Source organism: Gopherus flavomarginatus, chromosome 12 (genome assembly GCF_025201925.1).
Source record: "Gopherus flavomarginatus isolate rGopFla2 chromosome 12, rGopFla2.mat.asm, whole genome shotgun sequence".
NCBI classification, from domain to species: Eukaryota; Metazoa; Chordata; order Testudines; family Testudinidae; genus Gopherus; species Gopherus flavomarginatus.
Window position 1 is genome coordinate 21,920,953 of NC_066628.1, and position 23,115 is coordinate 21,944,067.

General features: G+C 45.8%; 1 protein-coding gene across 1 annotated transcript; it reads right to left on the bottom strand.

Moving 5' to 3' along the window:
• Positions 1–2,773: 2,773 nt before the first annotated feature.
• Positions 2,774–3,733, bottom strand: LOC127033071 (olfactory receptor 14A16-like). Its single transcript, XM_050920877.1, has one exon. The coding sequence runs from the start codon at positions 3,731–3,733 to the stop codon at positions 2,774–2,776; it is 960 nt and encodes a 319-aa protein (XP_050776834.1).
• Positions 3,734–23,115: the final 19,382 nt, after the last annotated feature.

The window sequence follows — 23,115 nt, forward strand, 5'->3', positions numbered from 1 at the left end:
AGAGCACAAAACTTCCTTGCACCGGCCCTGGGGCCAAATAAGTGTTATTGTCTCCACTGGCCAAAGCTGCTGTGACCTGTTGTCCTCTGGAGATTGGGAGGTGTATTAGGGCATAACGGAACACATGCTATCTAGATGATTGGCTCCAAGGTAGGCATGTAATGGTGACTGGATTAGAAGTGTGCCCAGGGCTGATTTTTAGGCTGATTTTTAGGCTAACCTCATTCGTGCAGAGAAGACACCCATTTTTTCATACGTATTGAGCTCTTGCAAACTCCTTCAGCACAGAGGGATCACAGAACACTTCAATAATCTCATGGAATTTTTTTGATTTTGTGAGCGAGAATTTTTCATTGGAAAACCATTCCAGTGGAAAATTCCCAACCAGCTTTCCCTGAAGACATGGCTAGCCTATGGACTCCAATGGGTCAGTCCTATGGACTCCAGACTGGGACACTGCTGGGATATAGCATCTAGGCTTACTCAGACTGAAAGAAGAAACATTCCCCTTAACAGGAATGTGTCCAAATGATAGAAAAGCAGAGATGGACCCAAACCAAGACTCTAAACCATGTTGGGATCCCAGATTCCTCAAAGTTCAAGAGAGGAGATTTGGGATATGAGGTCCTGGATTTGTTCTATTACTACAAAACTCACCATTAGCTGGATGGGCAGACAATGTCCTCAATGCTGGTTGGCACAATCTCTGTGGAGAGGTAGGTCATGAATGGGTCCTGGAGACTCAACTTGCCTTTGCACCATCCAGATGGGCTTCATAGGTCGGAGCTGGCCTATTGGTCCTTCTGAAGACTGCCTAGTTGGAGACCATTAGCAACAGCTCATATGTGTGGAAATCATGAAATCAATGGGAGTTAGGCACATTTGAGGATCCCACTAGGCATCTATATGAATATTTAGGTGCTTAAATATTTTGAACATTTGTCAGTTAGCCGCTTTCCAATATTTCACACCTCAACTCCTCTGTTGCCCAGCAAAGGTTAATATCAGAACATGTAATCGTTCCTCAGGACACTTTATCAGGCACAATCTTTTCCCATTCCATGTCCCCATGGGCAGTGGATATAATAGACCAGGGGAGGCTAAGTCTCCTCTGGTGCAGCAGCCAACTACCTGCCTCCGGACACCTGGGCCATGGTGGGCCTCTCCCTGTCTCTGCTCGGCCTCTTCCCCGAGGCCCCCACCACCAGCCGCTGCCTGGTGGCAGTGATCCTCTCCTCCCCTCCACTCCCCTTCTCCGCAGGTTCCTGCTCGCTATGTGCTTCCCTCCTCTCCTTCACCCTTCTCCCCTGCAAGACTCTTCCACCTGCCACTCTTGCAGCCATGGAACTCTCATGATGTACCACACTGGCTCAGGAAGAAGGAATCCTGTGGTGCAGATGTTGTCCAGCCAGAGAACTTGTTCATAGAGGAGAACAGGGGTTTGAAGCACATAAATTGCAACTCTCAAGAGACACAGCAGTGCTATTTCCAAATAGAAATTTGCATTTTCAGCTGAAACTTGGGGAGAGGGATTGTTTGTCATAAAGTCAAAATTTTCTACAGAAAAAAACATATTTTCTGCTCAGCCCTAATCAAAAGGGCCTCATTCCTCAATGGATAGACTGAGGAGATCGGTAGATGAGCACCTACTTCCTCTGTAGGCGGTGAAGAGGAACTGGAGCTGGGGTGTAAATAAGGCCACCTGCAGGCCTCAGCCAGGTTCTCCCCACTGGCCCTTTTCCCTCCTCAGTTCTTTCCCCTGAAGTTTGGAGAGGTCAGCAGCCTGCTCCTTGTAAAGTCAAAGTGAGAATGTTGTTAGTGTAAAAGCCTGGGGTTTACAGCTAGTTGGAAAACAGAAACTTCTGTGAGAAATTCTGGTATTTTGATATTTGTTTTCATTTTAGCTAAGATTGATGAGTAGAAATATCAAACATTGTGACAGAATGAAAACGTCTGAAAAACTTGATTGGGAAATGTCAAAACCAACATTGCTGATTATTCTTTTAACCAGAATGAAACGCTTTGACATTCTATTCACAATTCTTTTATTTAGAAATGTTAGCTGAAAAATGAAAAATGTCATTATGGATTAGACCAACTTCTGTTGGTGCAAAAGACAAGCTTTCAAGCTACACAGTTCTTCTTCAGATTGCTCAGAAACTTGTCCTTTCCACCAACTGAAGTTGGTACAATAAAAGATACTACCTCACCCACATTGTCTCTGTCATATCCTGGGACCAACATGGCTACAAAACAACACTGAAAATAATCATTATGAATTGTCAGTTTGATTTAAAATGCCCATTCAAAACATTTCATTTTAAAAAAATTGGAATTAGCATTTTGAAATGAAAAAAAATCATTGTTTTTATTTGGAAATGACATTTTGAAATTAAAAGGACATTTTAAATGGATATTTTAAAATAAAAAATGAGAAAATTTGCAATTAACTATCCCTTGGATTTTCAAAGGGGTCAAAAGATAAATAGACTCACACATTCTATCACTCAAGAGTAAAATTTGAGCACTCAAGAGTAAAATTTTCAAAAGTGCCTCACTCTTACTTGAAAATGGGACTTTGGCTCCTGGGAAACTTAGATGCTTTAAATATTTCCCCCCATATTTCTTTCAAATTTTAAAATCTTTCAGCCAAAATCAGAAAATGCGAAACACCAAGTTCTAACCCTAACATGAACATAGGCTAGTCCTCATACAAAGTAGCCTGGCCCATTCCATAAGGTAAATCTTGGGAATACTTTGTTCCAGTCAGACGCTAAGAGTTCAGTGTGAGGAATTTGCTTTTGTTGGGAAAAAATATCCTGCCTATCATTTTCCACAGAGAACTTTTTATCTCTTTGTTTCTTAGACTGTAAATGATTGGATTCATTAGTGGTGGCAATACACAATACAACACAGCAGCCATCAGGTCCAGAGATGTGGAAGACATCGACCTGGGCCTCATGTATGTAAATGATGCTGTACTGATAAACAAACAGAAAACAACCAGGTGAGGGATGCAGGTGGAGAAGGCTTTGTACCTGCCCTGCTCAGATGATATTCTCATCACCGTGGAGAAGATGTGAAAGTAGGACGCAATTATCAATACAAAGCAGACCACATCTAGAAGTGATCCAAGGGCAATCATGACTATTACATTAACATGTGTATCAGAGCAAGAGATCTTTAGCAACTGTGGGATATCACAGAAAAACTGAGAGATAACATTGGATTCACAGAAATGTAACCTAAAAGTATTAGCTGTGTGTAGTACAGAGGAGATCATGCTGCTGATCCATGATCCAGCTGCCATCTGGGCACATGCACCTCTGTTCATAGTCACCGTGTAATGCAGAGGGTGGCAGATTGCAATGTAGCGGTCATATGCCATCACTGTGAGAAAGGCCAGTTCAGCTACTGCAAAAGTTACAACCAAAAAGACTTGGGTGACACATCCAGAGAAAGAGATGAGTCTGTTGTTGATTAGGGAGTCAACCATGGCCTTGGGGATGGTGACTGAGATGTAGCAGAGGTCTAGGAAGGATAAGTTGCCCAGAAAAAAGTACATAGGGGTGTGAAGGTGGTGGTCAAGAGCTACCACTGTGATGATGAGAAGATTCCCCAAGACGGCTGCCAGGTAAATCACTAGAAACATCAGGAAGTGTAAAATTTGCTGTTCCCGCACATCAGAGAATCCCAGGAGAAGGAACTCAATCACGGTAGTTCTGTTGGACATTTCTTGTGTAGCTATACACTGCAGAGGGATAGCCAATGGGAAATGGTCATGGAACGAGAAACAGAAGGTAGACAGAGACTGGTTTTACATATTATGCTGCAGGGCATATATTGCAGCTCAGGAAAATAACAAGACTCTTCCTTTTCTTCTCCATCACCATGTACAGGAGTAGCAGGTTTGTAGAAATTTTGGTGATGCCCAGAATCTGCCCCCCAGGCTCCCCACCCCCAAACTCCACCGCCCGCCACCTGCCTAAGTCTCTGTGAGGCAATTTGGGTGGGGGAAGAAAGTCTGTGATGCAAGCCCTGGGCTGGGGCAGGAGAGTGGATTGCAGGATAGGTGAGATGTGGACCCTCGGAGGGAGTCTGTGTGGGGGAGGGGGTCTGGGGTGCAGGCTCTAGAATAGAGTTTGGGTGCTGGGTGCAGGAGCTGGGCTCTGGCAGGAGGTGGAGGTGGAGGAGGGGATGAGGTATGCAGGCTCTGGGAGGGATTGTGGAGGGGTGGAAGTGCAGGCTCTGGGATGGAGTTTGGGTGCTGTGTGCAGGCTCCTGGCTGGGAAAGGGGCTGCGGGTGCAGGAGGGGATGAGGGGTGCAGGCTCTGGGACTGAGTTTGGGTGCAGGCTCTGGGCTGGGGGTGAGGTGCAGGCTCTGGAATGGAGTTTGGGGACGGGAGGGTGTGTGGAGGGATGGGGGTGCAAGCTCTGGAATGGAGTTTGGCTGTAGGCTCTGTGCTGGGACAAGGGGTGGGGGTGAGGGGTGCAGGCTCTGGGAGGGAGTTTGGGTTCTCTTTGCAGACTCTGGGCTGGGACAGGGGCTGGGAGTGCAGGAATGGGTGAGGGGTACAGGCTCTGGGCTGGGTTCAGGCTCTGGAAGGGAGCTTGGGGATGGGAGGGGGTACAGAGGGAGGGGGTGCATGCTCTTTGAGAGAGTTTGGGGACTGAAGAGTAGGTGCAGCTTCTGTGACGAGGTGGGGGTGGGGAGTTGCATCGCTTACCTGGGAGCTCCTAGGCAGGGCAGGCCAGGAGTCTCCGTGCGCTGCTACCCCAGACACTGCCCACACAGCTTCCCATTATCTCCAGGGGCACTTGGGGCAGGACACAGACCCACTCCATCCAGGGGCTGCAGGGAAGGGCTGGCAGCCATGTGGAGGGAGCAGGCAGGAAGCCACTCAGCTTTCCTGCCCTGCCAGTGGTGAATGCTGGTCCACCCCACAGGCCCATAGAACTCGTCGCCTATGAGCATGTAATTACAAGATTTACAAAACAGGTTCACAAGGTGCTACTTTAATGGCATCTTTTTATTCAACAGACCTGTTGCTTGTGTTTATTTTAAGCCCTGTCCGGTCACTTTGCTGATTAAGGTCTTGATTCACAAAGGGGCTTAGGCCCCTAAATGCCATTTTAAGGCACCTCAGTCCAACATTTATGCCCCACAGACAGTCACAACCCCCCCGCTCAGCTCCTGCCACCTTACCCCATAGATGGCCAGATTGTTACAGGTGTTTAGGTATCGGGTAGGATTTTCAAAAGTATAAAGATGCCTTCCTGATGGACGTCTCATTGAAACTGGTACATTTTAGCAAAACAGTTTGGTTTTGACAATTGGTGTTTTCCAACAACAACAAAAAGGTTAATTGAGAAATTCCTGGCCAGCTCTAATTAGAGCTAAGTTCTTTCTGCCACTGGATCACACAGTGGATCAAGAATGAAGGGCCAGGTTTTTAAAGGTGTTTAGGTGCCCAGTGGGATTTTCAAAAGCATCTAGATGCTTAACATCCATTGATTTTAATGGTTTGGACATGTCTAGGTTCATCTCAGAATCCCGCTAGGCATCTTTAAAAATCTGGTCCCAAGTGTCTAAGAGAGTCTAAAAGACCTGAATCTGACCTCACAGACGACAGCCCAATCCCACTGAATTTAGTGAATTTGTTCCTTATTTCCACCCTTTCGACAAATGGGGAACCAGAAAGCCATGAATGTTAAGTCCCTTGCCCAAAATTACACGGCAAGACACTGGCAGTGCAGAAACTGCACTCCAGGTCTCCATTCAGATCCCATGTTCCCCATTATGTAAAAAAGATAAAAATTAAGCAAAATGAGTTTGCCCCTGGGTGCCATGGAATTGGCTATACCAGGCTGATTGAACTCATAGCAATAAGTGGACATTGTCACTCACATTTATATGGATAAATTCAACTCCTTAAAAATCCCAGATATTTAACGATAACAGTCAACTTACTGTGCTGAGAAGTGTGGCTTTATTCCAGCTGAAACTGTTTCTTTTTCAACATCAAAGCACTGCTGAGAAAGAATCTCTGAAGTTCATCTATCTATCTATCTATCTAATCTACCTCTGATGCCCCTATCACAGTAGGATCTGGATGCCAAATGTTAGATAACCAAAGGACCCTTCCACTGTTCTCAGTGAGACTGAATATCAATAAACTCAGACCTCTTGCTGGATGCCTATGAGCTGTGTGGCTGACTCTGGGCTTCTCTGGCAGCAAAGAGTTGGCGCTGTGGGTAGATTTATCCATGTCTGTTCTCTAAGGGCGGTTGGTGAGTCACTCTCTGGAGCTCTGTTAATCAGATATAGCAACTCCTTCTCAGCTCACCCTCTGTTGCCCTTAGTGCCCATTATACAGTATAGCTGCCCCTTCCCTGCCCCCACCTTTTGCTGCCCCTAGTGCTCATTAACAGTAAAGTTATCAGAGGTCTTTGTCTTCAGGTGTCTTTTTTTTGCCAGTCAATGGCTATCATCGGAAATAAATACCCGCTTGTCAAGCTTTACTTGTTGCTTGCACCTTCTGTATTATCAGGGGCAGAAATAGTCATAGGAGGTTCACGAATGAGAATGGATAGGATTTATAACCACATGGGGTGGAAGGATTGCCTAGTGGGTGGGGATCCCCTTAGCCATTGCAATGCCCTGTATTGCAGTGCATAACTTTTAGGTGACCTGCCACCCAGGAAAAAACACATATCCTCTGTTTGGTGCCCCAAATCTCCATACAATGCCTGGGAAGAGGTAGATACCTGAAGGGGGATGCACAAAGCCAGCACACTAGGTAGGGAGAGGCCTAAGCCAGCCAGTAGCAGATACCAAGGAAAGGGATGTTTTCTAGCAGAGAATTTTGTGCTTAAGTCCAGACAGAAAGGAGGTGCCTAGCTCTTCTAGCAATTTACTGCTGGGAGCCCTTCTGGAGCCAGGCATCTAAGTTGTTTCTTGCAAGACTGGTGGTGGCACATACCTAACCGCATAGCAGATGGCCAAGGGGCTGGGGGGTGAGGGAGAGAAAGGACTGCACCCACTGGAGTAGTACAAAGGACTAGGCCAGGAGTTTGAGATATCCCATGGAGATCCCAACTCAGCTCCCCCTCAGTGTGGTAGGTAGCAGGGTTTGAACAGGTGTTCCCCCCTCAGCGGGGTGCCCCCATCACTGGACTATGAAACAGGTCCCACATTCTCTTAGGACCAAGGCAATTTTAATTATGGATGCAGAGTCAAAAAGCTGGAGCAGGAAAGCTGGAGGGAGCCTCATGTCTATCCCATAGCCCAGTGGTTTGGGCACTCCCCTCAGAGGGGAAAGATCCCTGTTAATGGTCTTCTCCTCAGGCAGAGGAGGGACTTGAAGTGGCTACTCTCATATCCCAGCTGAGTGCCTTAACCAATGGCTTGAAGGTGACTTTTGCCTCCCCATCCCACCAGCTGTGTTAGGTGGAGTGACATGTGCTCTCAAGACACCTACCGGATCGGGCCCTGCAGGTGAGCTTGGTGGCGAAATGTCCAAGTTCACCTGCTTTGAGGTTCCCTCTGAGGCTTAGCAGTGGGCTAGACATCTGGGTGCCTGCCTGAGGCAGAAACTTAGATGCCAACACGGTTATTCAGCAGCTGAATGGAGGCAGGGGTGGCTCCAGATACCAGCACACCAAGCGCATACTGAGACAGCAAGCCACAAGAGACGACCTGACTGTCGCTGTGAGGGCAGCCGTCAGGCTGCCTTTGGCGGCATGCCTGCGGGAGGTCCGCTGGTCCCATGGCTTCAATGGCAATTCAGCAGCGGGCACGCCAAATCTACCTTACCAAAGGACCTCCCGCAAGCATGCCACCAAAGTCAGCCTGATTGCATGCTTGGGGCAGCAAAATACACAAAGCAACCCCTGAGTGGAGGGTTCTGTGGATCATGGGTGTGTCTAAGGCCTGGTCTACACTAGACAGTTAGGTCGACATAAGTCAACTTGCATCGATCTACTTGTGCCCGCGTCTACACTTTTGTCTCTGGCTGATGTAAGCACCTCGTTAAGGTGATGCAGTAAAACCACCTCCCTGAGTGGCACTGAGCCATGGTTGACCTACAGAGGTTGATGCTGCATGAGTGTAGACAGTTCATTGCCTATGTCAACCCTAACAGTCCTCCAGCAGCTGTCACACAATGCCCCATTCCATGCAAGAATGACTCTGCTGGTTACAATGGTGAACTCAGCTGCCTTGGGCTCATGGAGACCAGAAGTCACACACCCTTTTAAAATCCCTGCATATTTTTGAAATGCCTTTTCCTGATTGCCCACTTAGGAGCTTTGCCTTGTTGCGTGCAGCTGCGGGCCTCAGGGGAAGAGGAGGAGAAGGAGGTGGGGGCTCGGGGGAAAAAGGAGGTGGGGCCAAGGAGGGGCTTGGTCTCATGCATGTGTCCCACTTTTGCCTTTTGAGAAGGTGGTCACTCTACTACTAGCTGTGGCAAATAGTGTCAATAATCAGTGCCATTGCCCTAGAATCATATCCCTGGAATGAGGCCTGAAATATTATAGCTTCAGGCAATGGAAAATCTTCTCTCCCACCACCCCAGTAGGCCCTACTCCTCCGCATGACCGGAGCTGGAGAGCGGTGTGGTACCAAGGTGCTCCAAAGCTGCCAGTGTCATGAAGCAGGTCATCTTAAAAGTGTGGATGGGAATAAGAGAAGGTAGTTTTGAAACTTTCCTTTACCTTTCCACGGTGACTGTAAATGATACATCTGTCTCTTTTATCAGCAGCTTCTAGCATGGTGGCCTTTGAGATGTGCCCCCTCTGCAATCACAGAAGGCCTGACCCTGATAAGGAGGTGAAAGAAGAGGACAAGGGAGGACATGTTCAGTGAGATCCTGCAAGCCAGTGCTGTACTGGACCATAAACAGAGGGCCTAGAGTGCCAACATGGCAGATGGCATGGAGAAAAGCGGAGTGAACAGGATAATGGCCCAGGAATCCCAGCAGGAAAAGGAGAGGGAGATGCCCCAGGACATAATGGGCCTTCTCAGGCCAGGGACGGCTCCAGGCCCCAGCTTAACAAGCAGGTGCTTGGGGAGGCCAAGGGGAAGGGGCAGCACGTTGGGCTCTTAGACAGCAATTTGACGGTGGATCCCTCAGTCCCTCTCAGAGGAAAGGACCCGACATCAAATTGCCGCCGAAGAAGAAAGTGGCGCAGTGGAGCTGCTGCCGATTGTGATCACAGATTTTTGTATTTATTTATTTTTTTTGCCACTTGGGGAGGCAAAAGTCCTAGAGCCGGCCCTGTCTCGAGCAGCAAACCCAAATGCTGCAGACTCTGGCTGACATAATGATCTTCTGGGAGGGAGCAGGGGGTCCCCTGACACTGTCTCAGCCTCTCTTTGAGGGGCTCCCACCACTGCCATTCCATGTGGGGTTCAGGGTCGAGGGGGTAGAGCCCCATGAATTGCACTGAAGTGTTTGAATCCAGCCCTGAGAGTCAGTAGAGCTTTATGGGACTAAAAGTGCCTCTTTCCACATTCTCCTGGGAACAGCCTTGCTCAGAGCAGTGACCCCTGGAGGGACCAGCACCAGCTGCTGTAGAGGAAGGGGCAATGCCCCCAGTGAACAGTTCTTCACTGACCTCTGCGTCAGGGAAGTTCCCTGTGAGTTAGTGGCTGGCTGGAGACCTGCATCATAGCGGTTTAATTCATTCTGTGATCTGATGTAAATGTGAAGGCTCTTGTGATTCCTGTCAATGATTCACCTTGCTGGACTCTTTGTCTAAGTGATACCTTGTTCCCCAGCTTAACTGTGTATTGGGCAGGATTGGGCGGAGCCCACCCTGCAGTCACTGTTCAGAAAAGCGGAGGTGGTCCAGGCAGAGGAAGGAGGAGAGTGGGGAAGGAAGAAAGTGGTGGCCTGGGTTTGCAATGGGGAGATGGAGTAGAGAATGGGCTGGTGTTTGGAGGGAGGTGAAAGGAAGCAGTGGTGGGGGGCTGTTCCCTGTGACTGGAGCCACATCAGGGGAATAAGGCTGATCAGAGGAGGGGACTGATGGGCAGAGAAGTTAAGTAGGGATCTCTGAGGAAGCTGAGTCACAAAGTCTGGGTGGGGAAATTGGCTCTGGCCAATGGAAGGGGGAAATCTCAACAGACAAGGGCTGAAAGTTTCTGTGGGGTGGAAGGTTATGAGTGGGGAATGAGGGGATTAGGGGCTGTGGGTGTTTGTTTGGGGGATCTGGGCTGTGTAAGACAGAGGGAGGGACATACTCAGGGACTAGGGTATGAGGGGTTCAGTGGATGGAGGACATGGTGGGTGCTGGAGTCAAAAAGCCTGAATCTCCTCTTCCTTAGACCAGTGGTACTACATCATAACTCCTCCAAGTTACCCTGGGTTGAGAGGGGAGTCAGCCCCAATGAATTACTCCTGACTACATGTGAGTTGGGTCAGCCTCATTGACTGCAATGGAGTTACTTCTAACTTTTCTTAAAGTTAGGGTATTTTGGTGCTGATTTTTTTTCACACACAGTGAGATCAAACCGGGGCTCAGATCATAAACAGAAGCAGGTTCTCCAGTGCTTGATGGTTACCGCACCAGAGTGCAAGCCAGTGCCAGCCCTTTGGGGGAAATCAAGTTACAGTGCTATTAACCATAGTGTGTAGCTCTCTAGTTAGGCACGTCAGCCTTTGAAGTGGTTGGTGTGGCGCTAAACAGATTATACAATGCATGTGCATGGAGAGAGTGTGAGCTGGTTGAATGCTACATCTGGATCACAGACCTAAGCTTCTGAAGGAGGAATGATCTGGCCATCAAACCTGAGCCCCACTCAGGCACTGAGGTTTGACTCTAACAGTGGGCCAAAGTCTGAAAGTAAAAGAAGGTGGCATCTTCCTCTGTCCAAGGGTTTTTAATTTTTGGAAATGTCACCTGAGCACAGCAGAAAATTTGGAAGGTGCTGAAACTGCTTTTGGAATGGAAATAGGTTACGCATGCACATTCCTGCTGGGTAGAGAGGATGGGGGGGGGAACAATAGGAGAGGGCGTTACCCACCGGCTTTCTGAACCCAAAGCTCTCAGTAACTTTACTCCTTATGAGGCAATGTCAGGAAATAAATCAGTGGGGACACAGAACACCCATCTGATAAGTGGTTGATATAAACAGTGCAAACAAGAGTGCTTTCACTTAATGCTTTTACTTTATTTAGTCTCCAGCATGTAGACACACAAGCAACAGGTTATGTTGGAGCACCCCAAACTGTAGTTACCCCAAGGTCTGGAGTGGTCCTCGAGTGTCCAGCGACAGATTTCCAGTGGCCAGCCTGCCGTCTGCTGCTGGGGAACTTGAGATGGGTTCACAGCAGAGTTCACTTAACCCAGATCTTGTCCCCTTCTTATCCTTACAAGTGTTACATAGCTTATCAATCAAAACCAACCATTAAGTAAGAAGCTGGTGTTAAAAACATGTCACTTAAAAAAAAACATGAGCAAGCAATTCTGAGCTGTTAGCCTTGTAGCTGTATTTCCACATAACAGCAGTCAAAACTATAGCCAGACTTCCTGTTTTTCTAAGATGCAAACTTCAGCAATTTCAAATGAGAGCTTACCAAGAAGGATGCAGGCTCATGTTTACGTCTTGTGATTGCTCAACCCTTGAGCTGCTTTTAGCAATGAGCAAGATAATCAGGATTCCAGCTACTGGAAGTGGCCTAGGCATTTTGCTAGTTGTCAAAAGCTCCCCAAATAGGGGTTTTGGGGGTAGCAACAGAGGGGTGATTAAAGTGGAGGATAAATGGGGTGGTGGGTCAGTTGGAGAGGAATAGGAGCTAGGTGGAGTGGAGGGGAAGGGTGGGGCACTGTGAAGGGGGACGTGATAGTGAGTGACAGGGGACTAGAGGGAAACAGAGGTAGAACAGGTATGGCTGACAGCCCCTCTTTCCCTCCTGTGTGTGTGCCAATATCTGCCTTTACCATTCAATACAGCAGCAGTGGACATAGTCAATGCTGCTAGTATGCAAGCAAATGATTACCACTAGCTATTGCCAGCTCCGGGAGACAACCTTAACTAAACTACAGTGTTAACTAAAGTTTTGTTTTGGTTTGTTGCAACAGAGAGAGAGAAATAGATAGATAGATAGACCTTATCTAATTTACACTGGTGTAAGCCTAAAGTAACTCTATTCACTTTAGTTAACTGAGTTTTGATCATTACCACTCATTTTACGTAAAGAGATTGCACGTCACATTCCTGTGGAGACAATAATTCTATCTATAAAGACAGACAGAATGAAGTCATGGTCGTGGGAGAAATCTGGAAATTTTATTCTTGGTTAATAATGTTCACCGAGTCAGTTTCCTCAGAGCACCTTTAATTTCCTTGTCCCTCATGCTGTAGATGATTGGATTGATGATCGGTGGCACTACAGAATAGAGCTCACCCACCGCAAGATCCTTTCCTGATAGACAGATGGAGGGTGGTTTCACATAGGCAAAGGTCCCAGTGCAAACAAACAAGGAGACCACAATTAGATGAGGGAGGCAGGTGGAGATGGCTTTATGCCGGCTCCACTCAGAGGGGATTCTCAGCACCATGGTGAAGATCTGAACATATGACACAATTATTAAAATAAAGCAACTTATAGTTAAACATGCAAAAAAGGCAATAACCCCAACTTCATTGAGATATGAGTCAGAACAAGTGAGCTTGAGTAGCAGTGAGATTTCACAGAAGAATTGATCCACCATGTTGCCTCCACAGAAGATTAATGCAAATGTGTTCCCAGTGTGCAGTGCAGAGCAGAAAATACCACTGATCCAAGCACTGGCTGCCATTTCAATACAAGCTCTCCTGTTCATCAGAGACTCACAGTGTATTGGTTTTCAGATGGCGACGTAGCGGTCATATGCCATGATGGTGAGAAAACCAAAGTCAACCACAGTGAGGAAAATGAAGAGAAAGATCTGGGCAACACACTCAGAATAAGAAATTGACCTGGTGTTCAATAGGGAATTGGCCATGGACTTGGGGACAGTGACGGAGATGGATCGGAGGTCTATCATGGACAAATTCATCAAGAAGAAGTACATGGGGATGTGAAGATGGTGGTCCAGGGCCACAGCTGCAATAATGAAGAGGTTCCACATCATGGCTGCCAGGAAAATCCCTAGAAACACCACAAAGTGTAAAATCTGCAGCTCTCGAGCCTCAGAGAAGCTCAGGAGAAGGAACTCGGTCACAGTAGTTTGGTTGGACATTTTCCTTCTCAGGACATCGTGTGCTGCCTGTGAAGGGACGGGCAAGGGCAATGTCAGGATAGAGCACTTCTACCTCCTCACCTCTGACAATCACATCACGAGTCAGGTGCATTATTATCACACCAGTGTAAATTGGTATGGTGCCCCTACAGTCAAAGGATAGCTCCATTTCCACCATCTGACTATCCATCCAAGATGTGGATTAAAAAAAAGTAGTGTAAATATGGAATGAGTCACAACACAAATCGAACAATCTTAGGAATGATAGTCCTGCTATTGCGACAATGGAGATCTATTTTAGGAGAGGAGAATGACGCACTGCCTGCACTATGAGCTAGGAGTGTGATTCTCAGCTTGCACACACACTCACAGTAGCTCAGTGAGAGCTGGTGGGAGTATAAATTGCAGTGTAACCCCATAGCATGGGCAGTGGCAGGGGAGGCACAGCTGAGCACTTTCCCGCAGGGCACAGAGGAGGTTGTAGCTGCGCCCATGGCCCCACAGATACACTGCTATTTGTACTCGCGCTAGCACTCATCAAGCTAATACATGTATGTAAGAGGGAAATTACACCACTAGCCCTTAGTTTAGACATAGCCTAGGAGAGTTTGGCTTGTGTAGCCTAGCAAAACAGCAGCTGAGAGGGGATATGATCACTCTCTGTAAATAGATCAGGGAGGTAAACACCAGCGAGACAGAAGAGCTGTTGATGCTAAAGGACAATGTTGACATAAGAACAAATGACTATAAACTGGCCATGAGTAAATTTAGACTGGAAATGCAGAGAAGGTTTGTCTCCATCAGAGGAGAGAGGGCCAGGAACAGCCCTCATAGCAGAGAACCCAACTAGATTAATATGGGGATGGGTCAGTTTCTGATGGAGATTATATGATGGGGTTGTCAGTGGTAGCAGAGGATTGGACTTGATGACTCAGGTCCCTTTCTGTCATATGGTCTTATGACAAACAGCAAGTTTACCACTTGGACAGGAAACTAAACTTCTAAACCACCAGCACAGCCTGATTCCCTTGTCCCAGGGAAACGACACAGACATGCCCAGCGCCCTGAGCACCAGCTCATCTCTAATAGTTCCTTTCCCTCCTTGTCCAGGGCTGCTGAGAGCGGGTTCGGGACCTGGTGAAAAAAAAATTTCGGGTCCCCCAGCAAGGGTGGACTGGCTAAAAATCTTTGCTCGGAATTTGTATTGATGTTCAGAAAAAATAAATGCCCTGCCTGGTATACAAATGAAACATGGAATAGGAAAAGAAAACATTTATTCTTAAAGAACATATAAAAAATTAAACATTTAAAAAAAACTTAAATTAAAGTCACATATGCAACATAGTAGGGCCCCCTTCCGGACCACTGGGTCCCAGTAATTTGTACTGGCTTCCTCCCCTCTCATCAGCCCTGGCCTTGTCTAGTTGAACTGTGAGCGCCTGTGAGGAGTGTTCATGTCTTACTGTGTCTGTCTTCTGTACCCTTGTCAAGAGTATTGGTGTTTAGCTGGCATCAGTGCTGGGCAGAGGCTCTGATGCTAGAACAGGAAAGCTGGGTTCTCTTCCTGTTGACCTCCTTTCTCTTCTTGGGTTGTGTCAGGATAGCCAGACCTTAGCTAGCCAGTTCAGCTCCTACTCTAAGTTGAAAGGTACTAGTGGTTGTAAAACACATTCTGTGGCTAACAGCTTTGCTTGTTACTTAATTTTTATCGTCTGCTCTCTATTCCTTTAAAACAGAAATAAACACAGTTGCAATAGCACAAATGGGTTGGAAATCATGGTATTATTCAAAACTATTGATGTTTACCACTTTTGCTAACAACTCCATTTCCAATAAGGGGCAGTCAGAAATTTTTGTTCGAATTTTTGTTTTCAAAAACAGGATTTTAAACTAAACAAAAATGGTCAGGGAAAGTGCCTGAGATATTATTTTTTTAAAAAATTGGAAACTCCAGTTTTCTTTTGTTTTCAAATTAAAATTTTTAGTTTTCAACAGTTTTCAGCTGAAAAAAAATAGTCTTTGGCTGTCAAATCTCCAAAACTTTTCTGATTTCGGGTTTCTGGTGCAAAGTCAAAATTTTCCACTGATTTTTTTTTCTGATTAGATCTAGATGTATGACTAAATAGATAGCAAAAGCCTTACAGAGTTCAAAATGTAATTTATATGTAGGGTCTTACGTATGCTCTGTATATTAATCCCCAACTATATTTAATTGAAATAATGAACTTACTATGCAGGTCATTGTCGATTTTTCCCAAACTTGTGATGCATTCGATCCTCCACTGCCAGGATTCTTTGGTCATTATCTATCTAACTCCATTGTTAACACCACTGGAGTATCTAGAAGCCAAAGGCTAAGCCATGTAAGAGTAATTTCTCCTCTCACTCTTAGACTGATCTGACAGAGCTAGGCACAGACTTGTTGCCCTCAGTAGATGAGCAGTGTGCAGCTGGATTTGAGCTTCACTGATATTAAAGAACTGATGCTGTGGAAGGTGACTTATCTATGTCTATTTTTAGGCTTATGGGACTCACTCCCCGGACCTCTGCACAGCTCAAAAGCAGAGGCCCAGAGGCAAAAGTTCAAAGAGTCATAGAGAAAGCAAAAAGGAGCCATTATAATCCTATAGTTTGACCCTCTGCATAGCATAGGCCCTAGGAGCTCCTGCAAAGTTCCCCAACTCCAACCGAGTTCTATGTTATCTGTGGGTCAGGATTACAAAGGCATTTAGGCACCTAAAGATGGAGACAGGTGTCTAGTGGGATCTATCAAAGCTCCTAAGTGAGCCAGGTAGCTAAGTCCTATTGACATTCAATGGGAGTTAGGAGCCTAATGTGCTTAGGTGCTATTGTAAATCCCAATAGGTCTGTATCTCCATTCTTAGGTGCCTAAACCCCTTGCAATCCTGGTCTTGTGTCTATCTCATGAAATTCCAAGGCCTGGGCTTCTCCTGAATTTCAGAAACATTAAGTCTGAGTTTTGCAAAGGAGTCTGAGAGAGTAAGAATGAACTCCCTTAGACTCCTTTTAACACCCCAGCCTATGATAACAAGTACAGCCAGGTAACAGTGGCTAGAAAGGTGATCAAGAAACTAAGTTGGCTCAATTCTTTGTGCCTCAATGTCTCCAGGCCTAACATGGGACTTATAGTGATTCCTTAATTAGGGCCTGACCCACAATTTTTTTTCTCTAGGTAGGTGCTGTTAAGCTATGTGTTGATATATTTTGTTTGCATGTTTATTTTATGGAAAATTGAGTTTTCAGCTAAATAATTTTTTCTCAGAATATTTTCTTGGAAATATTGATTATTCTTGGAAAACTGAAAACTAAAAAAAATGGTTTTCATCTTAAAATGTGCATTTTTCAGCTGAATTTTTTGACAGACAAAAAGTAACAAAATGAATGCATAAATAAAAGTCATATTTTGGGGCTTCAGTGAAAATTCAAAATTTTGCAAAAAGGAATAAAAATTCCAACCAGCAGTAGATATTTCATTACATTGATACCAAAAGTCAAAAACAGGTCAGATTGTAATTTCATATTTATGTTCTTAAATTTCCCCTATATATTAATCCCCCAAAATATATTTAACTGAGATAGAAAATTTACTGTGCTGGTCTTTGTGGAGTTTGTATCAGCTTGTGATTCCTTCAATTCTCAACCATCAGTATTGTTTAGTCTATCTAACTGTCATGCACCCTCATTGTATTAGCCCACAGTCATTTCAATGTGTTCAGTTGAGTTATGCTGATTTACACAGGCTGGGATCTGGCTCACTCTCTCCAATGGAGCTATGCCAATTTACATCGGCTGGGGATCTGTCCCATTACAGTTTCAAATCCATATTCTGTGCCTGTGAATCTGAACTGAAGACAAGTCACAAGTTCCTAACTCTTCTGCACGTCCTTAATTCTTTGCCTTTGAGATTAATTAGAAGTGTAACTTCTAATGGTTAAGGATTGATTCATTCAATCCTTGGGACAGAACTTGGAGGAATTCAGTGTTGCTAAGATTTTCTGTATCTAGTCTTCCTCTTCTATTGGGACGAATGGCCCAACTTTCTTTCTTTCTTTCTTTCTTTCTTTCTTTCTTTCTTTCTTTCTTTCTTTCTTTCTCAGCAATTCCATTTTTTTTCTTACCTCAGACAACAGCTCATCAAGCAGCAGGTGCAATGATTCATGACATTAGTATATATCGGCCGTAATTTTATTGAAGTCAGTGGGACCTGATCCCCAGTTTGTGTAAATTGGCATAGTGCTAAGGAGCCCTGTTGCTTTGCCTAAGATGAGATTTTGAAGAACTTGCAAAAGAAACAAAAATTAACAGCAAAATAATAATAATAATAATAATTAATAATAATAATAAACAACAGAAGCAGAAAGCCTGTCAAACAGTCAGTGGACCAACTGGATGATTGAGGTGTTAAAGGAGCACACAAGGAAGACAAGACCATTTCAGAGAATCTAAATGAATTCTTTCCATCAGTCTTCACTTCAGAGAATGTGAGGGAGACTCCCACACCTGAACCATTCTTTTTAGGTGACAAATCTGAGAAATTGTCCCAGAATGTGGTGTCAATACAGGAGGTTTTGGAACAAATTGATAAATTAAACAGTAATAAGTCACCAAGGCTAGATGGTATTCACCCAAGAGTTCTGAATGAACTCAAATATGAAATTGCAGAATTACTAACTGAGGTATGTAACCTATCGCTTAAATCAGTCTCTGGATCAGATGACTAGAGGATAGTTAATGTAACACTGATTTTTTAAACGTCTCCAGAGGCAATCATGGCAATTACAGGCCAGTAAGCATAACTTCACTACCAGGAAATTGGTTGAAACTACAGTAAAGAATAGAATTATCAGGCACATAGATGAACACAATATGTTGGAGGAAGAGTCAACATGACTTATGTAAAGAGTACTCATGCCTCACCAATCTATTATAATTCTTTGATGGTGTCAACAAACATGAGGACAAGGGTGATACACTCAACACAGTGCGCTTGGACTTTCAGAAAGCCTTGACAAGGTCCCTCATCAAAGGCTGTTAAGCAAAATAAGCAGTCATGGGATAAGAGGGAAAGTCCTCTCATGGATCAGTAACTGGTAAAAAGATAGTAAACAAAGAATAGGAATAAATGGTCAGTTTTCCTATTGGAAAGTGATAAATAGTAGGGTCCCCCAAGGATCTGTACTGAGACCAGTGCTGTTCAACATATTCATAAATGACCTGGAAAAAGGGGTAAACACTGGCATGGCAAAGTTTGCAGATGATACAAATTTACTCAAGATAGTTAAGTCCAAAGCTGACTGCAAGGAGTTACAAAGGGATCTCACAAAATTGGGTGTCTGGGCAACAAAACAGCAGATGAAATTTAGTGTTGATAAATGCAAAGTAGTGCACACTGGAAAACATAATCCCAACTATACATACAATATTATGGGGTCTAAATTAGCTGTTACCACTCAAGAAAGTGGAGTCATTGTAGATATTGTTCTGAAAACATCTGCTCAATGTTCAGCGGCAGTCGAAAAAAGCTAACAGAATGTTAGGAACTAATAGAAAAGGGATAGATAATAAGATAGAAAATATCATAATGCTTCTATATAAATCCCTGATACGCCTGCACCTTGAATACTACATGCAGTTCTGATCACCCCATCTCAAAGAAGATATATTAGAATTAGAAAAGATACAGAGAAAGGCAACAAAAATGATTAGGGGTATGGAAAAGCTTCCATATGAGGAGAGATTTAAAAGACTATTTTAAAAGGGCCTATTCATCTTAGAAAAGAGACAACAAAGGGAGGCTATGATAGAGGTCTATAGTTCATGTATGGTGTGAAGAAAGTGAGTAGGGAAGTGTTATTTACTCCTTCATATAACTGAAGGACCAGGAGGTCACTCAATGAAATTAATAGGCAGCAGGTTTAACACAAACAAAAGAAACTACTTCACACAACGCACAGTCTACCTGTGGAACTTATTGCAAGGGGTTGTTGTCAAGATCAAAATTACAATGGGGTTCAAAAAAGAATTAGATAAGTTCATGGAGGATAGGTATATCAGTAGCTATTAGCCAAGATTATAGGGGATGCAACCCCATGCTCTGGGTTTCCATCAACCTCTGACTGCCAAGAGCTGGGACTGGACAACATGGGGATGGATCACTCAATGGTTGCCTGTTCTGTTCATTCCCTCTGAAGCATCTGGCATTGTCCACTAGTAGAGACAGGATACTGGGCTAGATGGACCATTTATCTGACCCAGTATGACCGTTGGGGAATACATCACATGTCTCTATGTGAGACAGATGCATGTATATCTATCATTCTCTATAGAGATAGAAAGATAGTCATGTACCTTTATTTGCTATTTTTCTCACTGTCTCTGATACTATGGGATAGTATTAAAATGGAAAAAAGTCAATGATAGTTATGAAGGAGATTAGAGAGATACAAAGTCAGATAGTAAACAGTCAGTCTGAAAGTTTTAGAGTTGACTTAAATAGCTGAAAGCTAAGATATAAAAATGATGACACAAGATGACAAAGCTCCAGTTTTAACTTTTAAAGCAAATTTTACTTAACATTTTCAACTGATGCTCAGGCAAATTTCCATCTATGCAGAGCCCTTCCCTTCTACGGTGACAATGAATACATGATGTCAAATAACACGCAGACCGGGGCGGCTCTACACATTTCGTGGCCCAAAAGCACGGCGGCATACCGCGGGGGATGCTCTGCCTGTCCCGGGGCTTCGGTGGACCTCCCGCAGGCATGCCTGCGGAGGGTTCGCTGGTCCCATGGCTCCACCAAGCTGCGGGACCAGCGGACCCTCCGCAGGCAAACCTACGGGTGGTCCACTGGAGCCGCGAGACCAGCGGAGCCTCTGCAGGCAAGCCGCCAAAGGCAACCTGCCTTCCGCCCTTCAGGCGACTGACAGAGCTCCCCCACTGCTTGCTGCCCCAAGCATGGGCTTGGCGTGCTGAGGCCTGGAGCCACCCTGACACAGATGGAAAAATGTTAATGTCAGCTTTTGCCTTTTGGCCCTGCTACACTGTCGAAGCCCCGCAAACCCACGGCCCCGCTCTCTCAGCCAGAGCCCCGCAACCCCGCAGTCCCGCTACCCCGGTAGCAGCACGGCAGGTCCCGCAGCCCTGTTACCCTGGCAGAGCCCCGCAACCCCATGGTCTCACTCCCGCGACCGCAATGCAGCAAGTCCCGTGGCTTTACTACCCTGACCGGAGCCCTGCAACCCCGCTCTCCCTTGCGGAGCCCCGCAACCCCGCAGTCCCGCTCCCCCGGCCAGAGCCCCACAACCCCGCTCTCCCGGTCGGAGCCCCTCATACCCGTGGCCCCGCTCTCCTGACCGGAGCCCCATAACCCCGCGGCCCTGGTTCTCTGGCCCAAGAGTGGCAAGTGCGGCTGTCCTGATCCCACAGCAGGAGCCCTGCAGCCCTGCTTCCACCACCGGAGCTCAGAAATCCGAAGTGCTGCAGGGAGAGTACATGCCCCATGAATCGGGCCACGCGCTGGCTAAAGCCAGCCCTGACCGTTCTTATGAACTGTACACAGATCACCAATCCAGTTCATACAGCTTAGATGCTTGTGACAACATTGCCACTAGTGGACTTGAGGGGTTAATGGTCCCTGTGCGCGCAGTGATGAATGCAAGGTGGGCGTTGAACACTCCAAAGCTCAGGCTTGATTCTTTCTGTTGTTTTTGTATGGCCAATGATAAAGGATAGACCAACTGTAAAATTTGAGGCTGGGTAAATTTCCACTTCCCAAAGCCTTCAGCTGGCATTTTCAAAGGGGCTTAATTTTCAAAGGTGCCCAGCGACCATGGACTGTCAGATATCCAGCGAATGGAATAACCTTTAACTGATACCCAACTGGGAGCAAATTGATCTGTGTGAGCTAGAGGTGAGAAGGTCCCTGTCTCAGATGAGATGGGAAAAGCCCTACACTTTCAAACCCCCAAACTCCTATTCATCTAGTTCAACCTCCTACTCAAAGCAGGACCAATCCCCAATTTTTGCCCCGGATCTCTATAAATGGCCCCCTCAAGGACTGAACCCTGGGTTTAGCAGGGAAAATGCTTAAATCACTGAGCTATCCCTCCCCTTAGGGTTTGTGCTAAGCCCTACCCCTGTTACAGTACTAGGTGTTTTAGTCCAGGCTGGTGGAAGGCATCCATCTCGGCTTGTGATCCAAGGGTCAGGCACATATGGTATTTTTTTGCAATGTGGCTCAACCTCTAGCTCATAACTGTCTGACCCATGGCTAGGATACTCAGCTGGTATGTGGGAGAGCCCTGTTTCAAATCCCTTCTCTGCCTGATGAGGAAAAGGGACTTGAAGAGGGATCTGCTATCTCTCAGGTAAGTCGACTAACCACTGCACTGTCGTATATTCTGATATGGGTGCCCTCAATTTGATCTGTTCCATCTTGGATAAAGACGTCATTGGGACAGAGAGAAAGCAAGCATCAGAGTGACTCTCTAGCTTGGTGGTTAGTGCAATCCCCTGGAAGGTGGCAGACCCTGGGTCCAGTCCCCTGCTCCAATGACTCTGTAGTTATTTATTGACAGGGAGCCCCTCCTGATAATACCCCATAGCACTGATGATGTGGACAGTGGCACTACATCCTTTCTCAGAACAAGTTCTTGTCAGTGTTTTTCTCTCTCTGCTCATCCACACTTTTGCCCTGTTATTCAATATCAGGTGACAGGTCTGAGTTTGGGGCTGTGGCTGGGTCAGGTGACCAGCAATCACAGGAGGGAGCCTGATCCATCAGAGCGAGGAGGATCAGTGGGTAGGACAGACTCAGCAGAGGTCTCTCTGGAGAAGCCCAGAGTCTGGAATGGGCCTGAGAAGCAGAGAGAGCTGAACCTGATGCTCTGATCCAAGGGTAAAGACTAGAAGAATTTCAGGGCACAAGAAGTCTCCTGAAGAGGACCCAGAGGGGACTCAGGTCAGAGAGGACTTGGGAAGAAGCTCTCCATAGCAGCCAGAGGGGAGGAGAGGCTGGAGTGACCTGTACTGCAGGGTAGGAACAGAACCTGCAGAGGGAATAAGGAGCGCAGGAGGTGATCCTGGAGAAAGCAGCCTGGAGAGACTGGCTTTGAGATAAACTTTTATTTTATGTCAATAACCAGGTCCCAGAAGCAGAGATACATTTAAATGCAAAAATTGTAGCAATTGAGAAGCCAAGATGGATGCCTGCCACCAGCCTAGACTGAGGCACCTAGTACTGCAATAGGGGTAGGGCTTAGCACAAACCCTAAGGGGAGGAATAGCTCAGTGATTTGAGCATTTTTCCTGCTAAACTCAGGGTTCGATCCTTGAAGGGACATTTATAGAGATCTGGGGTAATTGTTGCAATTGAGAAAGGGGAGAAACTGAGGCAGGGGCAAGTCTGACACCAGTTGGCTCTATCCCTAATCCAACAAAACACTTAAGCATGAGATTAACATCCAGTTTTCAATGGGACTACACACGTATTTAAAGTTAAGCATGCCCTGAAGTGGTTTGCTGGGTCAGGGTCTTAGTGCAGAATATTCAATGGAGGAGAGTTTCGAATTCACAACCATGGGTGTTCTGAATAGATCCTCAGGTTGTGTAAATTCTCAGACCTTGTGACTTCAATGGAAATAAAACAATTTACACCAGCTGAGGATTTGTCCCTTCCTTTTTAAGGAACCTGCATAGTATGGTTAATGTCAGGATGGCAGAGTGGTCTAAGACTCTGTCTTTCCACCAATTATCAGTTCTGGTCTTTCTATGAAGACTTGGTTTCAAAACCCACTTATAACATATTCCTTTCATGTAAGCAGGAGCATCGTCAGCAGATTGAGAGAGGTGATCATTCCCCTC

Excerpts from the sequence above, each read along its gene's own strand:
- LOC127033071 (XM_050920877.1), bottom strand. The coding sequence starts at position 3,733 with ATGTCCAACAGAACTACCGTGATTGAGTTCCTTCTCCTGGGATTCTCT.